At 43.7% G+C, this 12,759-nt stretch overlaps 1 protein-coding gene across 10 annotated transcripts in view; it reads right to left on the bottom strand.

The window, feature by feature from the left end:
- The window catches only part of MPP3 (MAGUK p55 scaffold protein 3), an 89,917-nt gene that overhangs the window by 56,764 nt on the left and 20,394 nt on the right, over positions 1–12,759 (bottom strand). For all 10 annotated transcript variants that reach the window (XM_061591361.1, XM_061591360.1, XM_061591366.1 and 7 more), the window contains 3 exons: positions 6,971–7,108; positions 5,056–5,137; positions 4,296–4,381 (listed from right to left, as the gene is read on the bottom strand). In XM_061591361.1, coding sequence (XP_061447345.1) covers positions 4,296–4,381; positions 5,056–5,137; positions 6,971–7,108 — 306 coding nt within the window. The remainder of the gene's footprint in view (positions 1–4,295; positions 4,382–5,055; positions 5,138–6,970; positions 7,109–12,759) is intronic.

The following is a 12,759-nucleotide window of genomic DNA, read 5'->3' as shown; positions in this document are numbered from 1 at the left end:
CAGCAAATCTTTCTAGCCCTGTTTCCGGAGATTTCAAGCCGTTTTAGCTGGAGATGCCAAGGATTAGATCTGAGAAAGCATGACCTCTACCACTGATCTGAGTGTCCTCTCCTAATTGTTTGCAGTTTGCAGCATGAGACTGCCCTGACCCCAGCTCCCTGTGCCATCTATTTGAGAAAACTCACTTCAGAAATAAAATTTCATTATGATGTTCTCCAGAACATTTTGCTTTTCTTTCTTTCTTTTTTGTAAGGGGTGCTTTTCCTGGTTTCCGTAAAATGAAAAAAAAGGAAAAAATACTGATGATTCCTTGGCTACTCCACCATCTCCCTAGGCCAACTTTTCTAGTGCTTGCTTAGTTCTGAAGAGACATTTCAGTGGTAATTACAGCAACATCAACAACTGTGTTCTGGATGAGGGTTGCTTTTTCAGTTCCCTGCGTAGGAGTCACTGGGCACGTCATCTCCTCTTTGGCACGGAAGAAGTGTGCCTCGTGACGATATAATTAATGCTGTGCCAGAGCTGGCATGTTAAGTGGGTCTCTGCACCACCAGAATGACAGGAGAGTCATGTTCCCAACTAAAAGACTCTTCTGGAGATGAACATCTTCTTAGTAATAGCATTTGACATCACTGAGATAGGTGGACCCTTTCAGAGATTGTCCTCCTACAAGTACTGAGGAAGGGCCATAGCACTTGTAACACTCTCTTAAAACTGGTGCCATCTGATGAAGCCAAAGGGTGGAAGATTCATGATGACAGACCAAAGGAAGCACTTCTTCACATAGCGAAGGGATGGGGAACCTGTGGCCCTCCAGCTCTTGTTGGATTACAGCTCCCATCAGTCCAGACAGCATGGCCAACTGGCAGAGAAGATGGGAGTTGTAGTCCGGGACCATACGGATGACCACAGGTTCCCCATTCCTAACACAGCGCATAGTGAAGTCATGATGCACACAGTGAAACCATGATGTGGCTACTGGCCACAACGGCGGTGTACTACCACCAGCATCGGAAACAATGGGCTTCTAAATTCCAGTTGCTAGGGAGTAGAAGTGGGGAGAATGCAGCTGTGCTCATGTCTTGCTAGTGAGCTTCACATAAGCATCTGGTTGGCTATCCCAGCAGGGCTCTTCTCCATGGTAAAGCAGGTGCCACACATGCCAAAAATCCCAAATTCAATCCCTGGCATTTCCAGACAGGGTTGGGAAAAGATTCCCATCTGGCATCTTGGAAAGCCGCTGGCCAGTCACCATAGATGGTCCAATGGTCCGACCAAGTACAAGACAACTTGCATTGTTCCTGGTGATCTTAAACTTATATACTGCAGGAGACATACTGGGTGCTGCACTGAACACGTGTGTCTACATGGTCCCACGGGGTGGGGGGTGGAGATTCAGGTGGCAGTGGAACATATAAGAACATAGTAAGACTATTTGTTCATCTAACCTAATATGGTCTGCTCTGGCTGGCAGCAACTTACTAGGGTCTCAGGCAAAGGCTCTTACTCATCACACATCCTTTTAGCTAGAGATGCTCAGGATTAAACCTCGGACCTTCTACATGCATTGCAGGTGTTCTGCCATTGAACAATGGTCCCTTCCCATCCAAAGAATTTGAGGGCCACACAAGATGTGTCATGAACTGCATGTAAGCAATTACCATGCAGCTTAAAAACAAAATTAAATAGCCGCTAGGAAGAGGCAATCAGGACCATGGGGGATAGGAAGGGGAGGTTAACCTTTCCTTTGCAACAAAACACTCCACCATCAAGCTGTTATTGGCCCATACTATTGGCACCAATGGAAACTTCCCATTCTGGGACTAAGAGTAGCATGGAGAGGGCATTTTCAGTGGGACAACAGTGGGAGGCAGAAGGGTTAACCTCACCCATCGCTATGTTCCTGATCCTACCACTACCCATAGCAGCTGTTTAACAATATCAACATTAATTTGTTTGGACACTACGACTGCAGAGCCTAGTCTGAGTCATTAAACCAAGTGTGGGGGGCCACATGTGGCCCACCAGTCCTCCCCATCTGGTCCCTGAGGCCATTTTCCCTAAACCAGGTGTGGAGAACCTTTGGCCCTCCAGATCCGCCCCGGCAAGCATGGCTAATGGCCAGGGGTGATGGGAGTTGTAGTTCAGCAACATCTGGAGGGCCAAATTTCCTCCACATCTGCCCTAAACCATGTCCACCTACCCTCCCACATGTCATATGTGATGTCAGGTGCAGGTCAGGTACCAGCATGGCTACAAAAGAACAACTGGAAACTTAAAGCGAGCTCCTGATTGCTCCTTGGCTGGAGCAAGGCATGTTTCCCCCTCTCCGCCGCCCATCAGCTAACTGGCAGTGGCAGTGTGCCTTGCTCCGACAGCACCAAACACTTTCCATTGAAACCACTGCTAAAACGGAGCCGTCCCCTTCTGTTTAAGTAGCAGTTTTCAATGCAAAGCTTATGCAAACAAGAAAATGGAAGAGGCTCAACAAACAGGGAGTTGTTTCTGACACAGGCAACAGCTTAGCAGGAAGAGGAGAATAGGACAGCCTATCAAGAGATGAGCTTATACAGAAACAGAGGGAAGCGATAAGGGGAACTGGGGGGGGAGTAAAGGGACCCTTTTCTCCATATTCTACACATGGGGGCCAAAGCAGACACAGTGTGTGAGACCCATCACCGGAACTTGCTACCACAAGTTGGTGACGGCCACCGACTTAGATGGCTTTAAGAGCAGATTAGACAAATTCATGGAGAATAAGGTTCTCTATCCATTGTCTCAAGGATCAGAGGAAGTGTGCCTCCAAATATTAGTTGTTGGGGAACACAAGTGGGAGAGGGATGCTGCACTCGCACCCTGCTTGTGGGCTTCCTGTGGGCATCTACTTGCTAGACTAGATAGGCCATTGGAGTAGATGATGGACTAGATAAGCCACTGGCCTGATCCAGCAGGGCTCCCCTTAAATTCTTGTGATCAGCCAGTCTCTCTTTTCTTTAGTGAAATGCAGCCAGTAAGGGAGAGGGGATTTTTAATCAAAGTTCTGATGATTGGGAAGTAACTGTCCCGTCCCCCCCCCCATACCATGACATTTCCCTGTTGGAGAATCTCCTCACCACCAGCTGCTATAACGCATGGGGATGGGGATGGGTTCACGGAGGAAGTCAAAAGTAAAACCAGGAAAATGGAACAGGGGGAAGGGTTAAATGCCGCTCCCCAGCACCACGGCTTCAATCCAGATTGCCTTCCTGCCCCTCCCACAACTACCTCTGAAAGAAAAAGACATCAGGAAATGTGACACAGACGTGCCGCAACAGGTCTGCTTTGTCCCTCCCACAGCGGAGTTGGGTCTGTCTGGAATATGTTGGAGAATTGGGATTGGGGAGGGCGGCATGCCTGGGGGGGTCTGTCATGCCTGGGGGGTCCATCCTACTTTGCAGGAGGACATTAGTCTGGCCCTGCGATTTTAACAATTTACCAGGCACACATTAGAACAAGAGTAGGCAAAGTGCCAGCTTATTCCTGTGTTCAAAAAGCACGTGTGAATGCACTTTTAGTAACATCTGCAAGGATTTTTTTAAAAACAAATGCAAACTGCTGCCTGTTGCAACGCATTTTTTTTAAAAAAAAATGTTAAAATTGATCAATCGTATCATGTTTTAGCCAATTAACTTGATTAAATTTGTATATGGGTAAAACAACATTTCTGAAGGAAGAAGCATATTTTCTTTGTTTTTAGAGGAGTCACACATTGTGTCCTAGCTGGTGGTGTCTTAGAAGATCTATTCCATCCTATGAAAGAGAGAGAGAGAAGAGTGCAGATGCCTCTTTTAAGATGGGTCTCGCCACCCACAGTTTTTTACACATACTTGCATTATTAGTAATTAAATTGTGCATTGTTAGTAATTAAATCATCACCTTTTTTTAAAAAAAGAAAGACATACTGCCTAAAACTTAATCATGTACTGTTATTAAATATAGTTTTTTAAAAAAAATCTACTGCCCCAATTATCAGTAACTTTTTAGTTAGTTAAACCAGTTTATTGATTAATAGAGCAGTCCTATGCATGTCTATTCAGAAAAGTCCCACCGAGGACCTACAGTGCAAGCCTAACCATATCTACTCAGAAATCCTAGTGGTTTGCAACCTCACTCCCTTAGGCTGCAATCTTGCATGTACACACTTACTTAGGAGTAAGTTGCATTGAACTCAATGGGGCATTCATGAATCGGATTACACTGTAAATATTGCAGCCCTAATAAAATAGGAAACAAAGCATGGAAAATGCAAAACAAACCAAAATCTGACTAATTTCTTCTGGTCGTTTGTGAAGCACGGCAACCCCATTGACTTCCCGCAGCTCATCTCCTACATGAACAAGACCTATAAGGAAGAGGAAACATTATTAAAAGGTTACTATCCCTTCTAAGATGTGAAACACTCCACAAGTTGTCTGCAAAAACACCCAAAGGCTCACAGCAGAGAACAAAGCCAGAGAATTCCACCAATGCCTATTCCCAAGCCTCTGAGCAGAATGAACAGAATAGAAAACCAAAGCAAAACCTTCCACGTTCTTCCAAATTCAATTAAAAGTATAACATGATGTATCCCCAGTCAGCCATGAAGCTCATTGGGTAACCTTGGGCCAATCACTGGACTAGCCTGGACAGTCATTTGAGGCTTCATAAACCATGGTTTATGATGCCACGAACGAGTACTGGGGCTGAGCATTCCTCCCACCCCTGCCCCTCCTCCTGTCACATCAAGGAAGGAAAAGACAGTGCAAGGGGTGAGCAAAAGTCCTTTGTGGGGAGACCTTTGGAAAGTAACAACTCCCATAATCCAGTGCAACCCACCACACTGTTAACACACTTCAGGGAGGAGCATGCTTAGGGGCTATTTGGAAGGTGTATCTTTCAGAGCTCTCAGACTGGCTCAGGAAACATTTTCTGGTTTCCCTGAATGAAAAAGAAAAAATCCCGAGCCAATCTAAGCAGGGCTTGTCCTCTCTAGCTTCAACACAGAGAAAAGAAAGACTCATTATGGAAAGAACGTACCACTACGGTCAGCTGCCCCTCCCCTCATGATCCGCGCCACAATCACGGCTCCTGTGTGCTCATCCCGTCTGATTGTTGCACCCTTGAATGAAAAGACAGATATCCATCAGAGCAGCACTGCTGGTTGAAACTGGAAGCCCATCTTATGCAGCATCTGGCTCCACACAGTTGCCAAACACATGCCTCTGGGAAGGCTACAAGCAGGGCGCTAACAGCCCCACCTACCCCTCCTCCCACCATGCATCTCCCAGCAACTAGTACTGAGTGACGTACCACCTCTGGAAGTTCCATTTACCTATCCTGGCTAATAGTCATTGATAGATCTGTCTGCCACAAATTTATCTGATTTCTCCTTTCAAAGCTATTTAAGGAAGCAGTCATCACCATTATCTCATGGAACTGAATTCTGGGAATTCTGTGTTGTCTTCTTTGGTCTCTCCTGCATCTTATGCCAGTCTGGGGTACCCTGTGTCCTCATATTATGAGAAAGGGAAGAGGGAATTCTTCTCACTTCCAGATCTTTCCTCTGCTTCTTCACACTGGCAAAACTCACTGCACTCACAACTCCACATCTGCAAGCCCACAGCATTTGCCTGAAGATGCTCTTGTCCATCTCCACACTTAGAAGCACAAAGAAAACCTAGGGTTTCTCCCTCTCCCATAATACTAGGATGGGCTCACCTCAGGGCCAACCTCAGCATTAGGTAGAGTGAGGCGGATGCCTCAGATGGCAGATGGCAGGGAAGAGAAGGGCCATCAGTCTAGCTGACTGCATAGAATTGGCAGGGGAGGGGGGACAACAAAATGATTTGTACCTGCCCTGTTGGAGTCAGTTCAAGACACAGAGGGGGAATTTTTTTTAAAAGTACTTCTGCACACAACGTATAATTAATGTATGGGATTCACTACCACTAAATGCAGCAATGGCCACCAACTGAGATGGCTTTAAAATGAGATTAGACAAATTCAAGGAGGACCGGTCCATCAATGACCCTTCGCCATGAGAACTAAACAGAAACTCCATGTTCAGAAGCACATGGGGAGCGATGTGATGTTCCACGCTTGTACATTAAAATGTTGTATGCATTTGTGTTATGTTATATATGGTGAGTTTCTATATTAGAATGATTAAGGTAAGCGGTGAGTGTTGAGAGGAGGGAATGAGTGAGATTGTTGGTGTAGGCTGGTTTGTGATTGGTTGAGTGAATGGATTTTGAGAGTTTGTATCTGAGTGTTTGCCAGTTGAACAGCAGATATGGCTTGACTTGTGGAGGGAGAGGGTTGTGTTGTGAGCAGAGAGGAAGGACATTTATTTGTAACTACATGCAGAAGAACCTGAACACAAAGTATTCTTGTTTATCTCCAAATCCATTATTTAATAAATCACTTTGGTTCAAAACATGTCTGGTTATTGGCCAGCTACTATAATACATATAAGGATTGGTAAAAAATATATAAACAAGGGCTGTGAAACAGTATCAAACAGTGGCAGCAAAATTACCTCAGAGTTACAGTAACAGGTTAGGGAAGCAAACCCACAGCTGTGATCTTAAGAAGGGATACAAAGAGGCACAGAGAGGCAAGGCTTGCCTGAAAACCTGGTAGATGTGGCAAGGGCTGATGAAATAAAGCAGCACTGCTATATAAAAGTGTATCTGGAGGAAAAAATAAATAACGTGTCCATCATCTACAACAGATTAAGTGGTGGTGATTGAGGGGAAGCATGACAAGCGACAGTAGGGTAGCACTATTGCCCCCATGCCCTGCGTAACGGTTCTTGGAAGGATCTGGTTGTCCTCTGTGGGAAGCCAACTGCTGGCTCAGATGGACATTTCTTCTGATCCGGCAGGGTCCTTCTTACATTCTCACAAGCCTTTTTGCTGCCTGTGACAAAGACTGTGTCTTACATACATACCAAAGGCTCTTTATTCTTCACCAGGCGAACTATTTTCACAGATTCCTCATCAAAATCTTCATCGATATTGTCCGGCAAAGGAGGGAGGACAGGGTCAAAATTCTTCTGGGCAACAGTATCATGGACAACAAGCATCGCCTTAGGGTCGTGGGAGAAAGGAAAGAGCAACAGGGCTTTAAAAGTCCAAGCAAGACACATCAGTTAACTGGAGCTTGAAATAGAAACGGAATTGAATGGGTAAAACACATTTACATTTCTATCTCACCTTTACTCCACTCAAGGTGGTGTTACATCATGGTTTTCCCCCTCCCAATTTTATCCTCTCAACAACCCTGTGAGGAAGTTAGGCTGAGAGACAGCGACTGGCCTAAGGTGACGTAGGGAACTTCATGACTGAGCAGGGATTTGAACCCTGCTCTCCCTGGTTCTTATCCAACACTCTAACAACTATACCACACTGTCTCTCCATGAAAGCAACAACAGAGTGAAAATAGACTAACCAGAGCTATCTCCATTTCTACACAGGCACCAGGTATGTCGTGATTAGAAATGGCTGGATCATTCAATTTCCAGTATGTATCACTTTCACATGTGCTCACTCCTCCCTTCCATTTCCATGTTAAATCCACAATTTTAAAAAGTCCTGCATTTAAACACATATTTAAATAGTGTTTTTGAATAATTTTCTCACTAAGTATGTATTTCTAAATGTATTTTCTCTCAAACTTTTAAATGTGTTTTGATACCTGTTTTGTGCATTGCAAAATTTGGAGCAATGCAAGATCCAAAGGATAAGTATGTTCTTATCCACAAATTACCCCAGGAGATGCAGACTGGGTCACTGCAGATCATATCAGAATTCAAAAGATCCAATTTCTCAAGCATCACTAGCAAAGACTCACATGGCATCATGTGTGAGTGTGGTGTAGTGGCTAGAGTGTTGGACTCAGGACTGGAAAAACCAAGGTTCAAATCCCCACTTGACCATAAAGCTCACTGGGTAACCTTGGCCCTGGCACCATTTGTCAGCCTAACTTACCTCACAGGGTTGTTGAGAAGATAAAATGGGGAGAGGGAGAACCATGTATGTTACCTCAAGCTCCTTGGAGGAAAGGTGGGATAGAAATGTAATAAATAAATAGAGTACTTCTCCTGTACTCTGATTGCAGCAGAGGGGAAAGGGGCACAGTTCAGCCTCCCTTTCCCCCTGAATATACCCTTTGTGTATAAATACGATCTGGCAGTACTAGTTTTCTTTCTTGGGGGAAGAGGTTTCACTTGAAAGATTAAAGCTGCATTCAGACAGTACTTTATTCCATTTTCCTGGTGTTTACTTCCCGGTTAATCTTCACATTTTATGTGATCTTTCACACAACATAAAAGCCACTTCTGGAAACCTAGCAGAATCAAGTGAAAGTTGAGCACTCATTTCTATGTTAACTGCTTCCAGAAAAAAAATCCATCTGCAATCCCGCTAATCTGAAAAAATTGCAGGAGTTTGGTGTTTCATTCTTCCTGCAGTTTTCTTGGGATCATACCACCATGGCTCACGTAATGAAATTTTGGGCGGTATACCAGCCTGCAGAAGTGCACATGTGCATAAAGGGTGGGGAGGGGACATGTCTGACACCCACTCTCGTTATGTCACACCACGCCTGTAGGTATGAATGAAATTTAGCGCAACATGGCAATATATTGATGAAAAAAACACGGTTCCATAACATAACAGGTAGTGCAGTGTGAAAGGAACATCAGAAATCGGGACAGAAGCACAACGATTATAAAGGAAAAATAACTCAATAAACCTCATGTTGGAATGCAGCCTAAATCTGGTACTGGGGGCACCGCGCACTCCACTTGAAAAGCTTCTCCCATTACTGACCCTGCTTCAAGTAATGAAATGAGAGTTTCATTTCAGTTACTTGCATTTCAACATTTCTATTCCTCAGTTTGCTTTCACAATTAAAACCCACAAAGACACAGTTTAAAACCACCCAGCCACAAAATCCAACCACAAAAAAAATATCAGTAGCACATTGCAAAACCGTCTTAACTAGCCAAGGAACAGCACCAAAACAATTCAAACAAACCTGCCCACCAATCATCCCAATCAGACCTTTTTTGAAACACAAATGCTCTTTTTTAATGTTCTTTATTTGAAAAGCTTAAAAGGTAAAACATCATTTATACACAAGAAAGAAAAAGAAAGCAAACTTAGGACATGGGGGAGGGGAAATGCACATGATCAGATGTTATCCTGGAATTTATTCTTCCAGAACATTTGTCTATTTTTTTATAAACTTGTCAATCTGTTTTTCCAAAATTGTCAAAAGTTTAAACCAATTGGAAATTGGAGGTACTGAAGATAATTTCCAAAATGCAGCTACAGAATTCCTGCTGTAAAGAGAATAACAATTCATTCTCAGCAAGTTGTTTTAATATATTCTTTAAAGAAATACAACACTGGATGATATCCACCTAAATCATACTCAAGGTAAATCTAATATTCATCTATTGATTTCAGTGGATCTGCTCCAAGCATGACTAACATTGGCTATCAATCCAGTATCTTTTTTCACTCTGTCAGCCAGTGTGGTATAATGGCTAGAGTGTTGGCTATGACCTGGGAGAACAGGGTTTGAATCTGCACTCAGCCATGAAACTCACTGGGTGACCTTGGGCCAGTCACTGCTTCTCAACCTAACCTATCTCACAGGGTTGTTGTAAGGATAAATGGAGAACCATATACACCGTTTTGAGCTCCTTGGAAGAAAGGTGGTAAATAAATGTAATAAATAAAATAATAATACATAATATTTTGCAATCCATCATATATCACTTGTTTAAGTTCAAGATGTTAGTCTAATATCTTTGTTTTACTGGGCATGTCCAGAATACATGTCAATAATCAAGTTTTACCTCAGGTCATCTCCAACAAGCATCTATCATAATCAGTAGTGTCATGACAAATTGAGACATGCAGGGTCCTTTCATGATAGCCACACTACACTCCCTCACAGCCATGCCACCTTTTCCACTTTCCATTATTTCACTTGCTCTCTCTTCCATCTTGCGAGTCCACACTCCATTACAAAAGATGTCCTTAGGAGCCAATGAAAGGGGAGGCTGTATGTTAGCTACTGAGAAGAGTCTTCTCAGTGGCTGACTCACCTCCTTTCACTCTGATTGGCTACGATCAGCATGAAAGGACAAGGACTTTTTCTGATGGCTAACATGCTCCCTTTTCATGATTGGCTCACACATAGGGACCTGGCTGGGACCCTGCTCCCAAAAAAGTCCTCAGTCTGCAATCCCCCGCAACACCGGATGACTTCATCCCTGATCACAATGTAATAAATACAAAAAGGTCTATGTGGAATTAGATACCATTGGCATCTGACTTTGAAAAAGCTGCCTCTCAGATCAGATGAAATCAAGGGGACACAAAAATGCTTTTGCCAGCTTTCTAAAACTACAAGCAAGAGCGCTCAGTGGTGAATTTCAGAGAGGGAGAGCCACAGCTGCAAAGGTCCTTTTCCTTGTTCTCACCAGCCTTATCTTTGTTGTCTGGGGTATGGGCAAAGCCTCATCTGATAAACTAAGTGTATAGAGAACATAGAGAAGAAGGTGCTCCCTAAGGTATCCTGGCCCCACACTTCTGGAACTTTGAAGTTTAAAATTAGTATTTTGAATTGGGGCCCAGAAACTGAATGCAGCCAGTCTCAGCTCCCAAATGAGAATACCTGCATGATATTCATATGTTTCTATTTTCAGATATACAACTAAGAAATATAATGTATGAAATGGCCCTTTGGCAAGCCACTGTCTCTCAATCCTGAGTTCTGATCAAGAACAACATCTGAGTAGCAGAAAGCTACACACGGACTCAGTTCAGATGTAATATGAAACCATAGTTTGTGCAAAAGTTTATGCTTCCAGACATACAACAGGTGAACCATTGGATAGAGATGCTGACCTGCTTTTGTTTTCCCATTTGCTCAGCACTCAGCTTTGTACATTCATCAGTTCACTCCTGTCCTCCATGCTTACAGTAGCCTACCGAGGCAGAACACTGGCTGTAACTGTGGTTTGCAGACCAGCTTCAAACCATGGTTTCAGATCCTGGTTGGTCAGCCCCAGACAAACCAGTTTGTGAGCAGGCTCACATTCAAACATAACACAAACCATGGTTTGTTTAGCTAAAACCAACAATAGTTTTCCATTGTCTGAAAGCAGCAACTGTCCACAGAGGCGATCCAAGGCGATCCATGTATACAGCATTCCATTTCTGAATGTAGCCCATTGACCCTATTGCACTACACTTGGTGCAGCACAATCACACATGGAAATTATTTCCATATTGGGATTGCAGAATCTGAGCCCCACCAACAGAAGGCAAAGCTGATATTTGTGATCATGTGTCACTTTTTCACATCAACCTTGGAGGTCATCTTCCTCGGACACACAATACGTTTGTGAGCAAGTGCAAGAGAGGAAACTCTGCTTCTTTTGATTTCTCTCTTCATTTCTCCCTTAAATTGTCTCCCCTAGCTTTTCTTGCATGCTTTATTAGATCAGCAATATCTCTAAAAAGAACATAATCTCTGCGCTCGCCTGGTATCATTAAATATTTCATACAATGGATCTGAACTGGCAGCCAGCCATAAAGCTGCAGCAGAGACTATATAGAGAAAGCATTTTTCCACACTTCAAAGGAGAAGTTGACTTCTGAGCAAGTAGATGTATATTGATGGTGGGGCAGGAGGGAACCAGCTAAGAGGAGCAGTACAGATGCACACACAATTTTTTTTAAAAAAACCTGAATGCTGGTCCTAGAAATCAGAAAGAAACTGAATCTCCAGTCAGCGCAATGCAAGTTTACACGATATTTACAGGGATGATCTTACTGAACAGCCTGTAGTGTCACCGGATCCAGCACTGCAAAGACTCCCTTCAGAGTCCTGTGCCCTGTTTAACTATTAATCATTATTTACGCAGCAACATCAGCAGGCAGAAAGCACAAAACACAGGTCCCCATCCCCAAAGACCTCTCAATGAACACTTCAACAGTCCTGGGGGAGGGAGAAGGCAATAGGGAAAGGGGAAAGCAACACGATTTAATACATACCTTTTAAGACTATTTGATAGCACAGTGCTATCTGCTCTGACTGGCAGCAGCTCTCCAGGGTCTCAGGCAGAGATATCTTCCACATCGCCAGCCACTTGATGTTATTTATTTTAGTTTAACTGGAGATGCCCTGGACTGAATCTGGGGTTTTCTGCATGAAGCGTGCAAAGCATATGCACTTCCACTAGGCTAAGATCCCTCCCCAAAGAGAGAGCCCAAGGTGCAGTAATGGGCAGAAATAACTCAGAATGTCTTGCGAGCAAACGCAGTTACACAGATGTGGGCTTTACATTACATTAAAATGCACACAAAGACACCTCACTGGCCATTTGAGACTAGGAAAATGCACTTCCAGTGGAGGCGATTGGGAATGGGGAATAAGCAGAGGCATGGGGGGGGGGGGCTTAATCCTTTCTCTGCCATCCATTTTCCCTCTCCAAAATGATCCCAAGCAGCTTCCTCCTTCCTTGGTTTCAGTGCTTGATTGTGAAGGTAAAAACATGCACATGATGTATTTCAGGCATCTGTTAACTCACACTTCTTTATTTTTTAGATGAACATAAAAATAGAGTTATATAATTACTCAAGCAGGATCTGCAACAAAATGTTGCAGTGTGGGGTTCTCCCATTACAGGATTCCAGCTACTCCATTCCCTACCCA

Source organism: Rhineura floridana, chromosome 11 (genome assembly GCF_030035675.1).
Source record: "Rhineura floridana isolate rRhiFlo1 chromosome 11, rRhiFlo1.hap2, whole genome shotgun sequence".
Classification (NCBI taxonomy): domain Eukaryota; kingdom Metazoa; phylum Chordata; class Lepidosauria; order Squamata; family Rhineuridae; genus Rhineura; species Rhineura floridana.
This window is presented reverse-complemented; position numbering and strand designations above follow the sequence as displayed.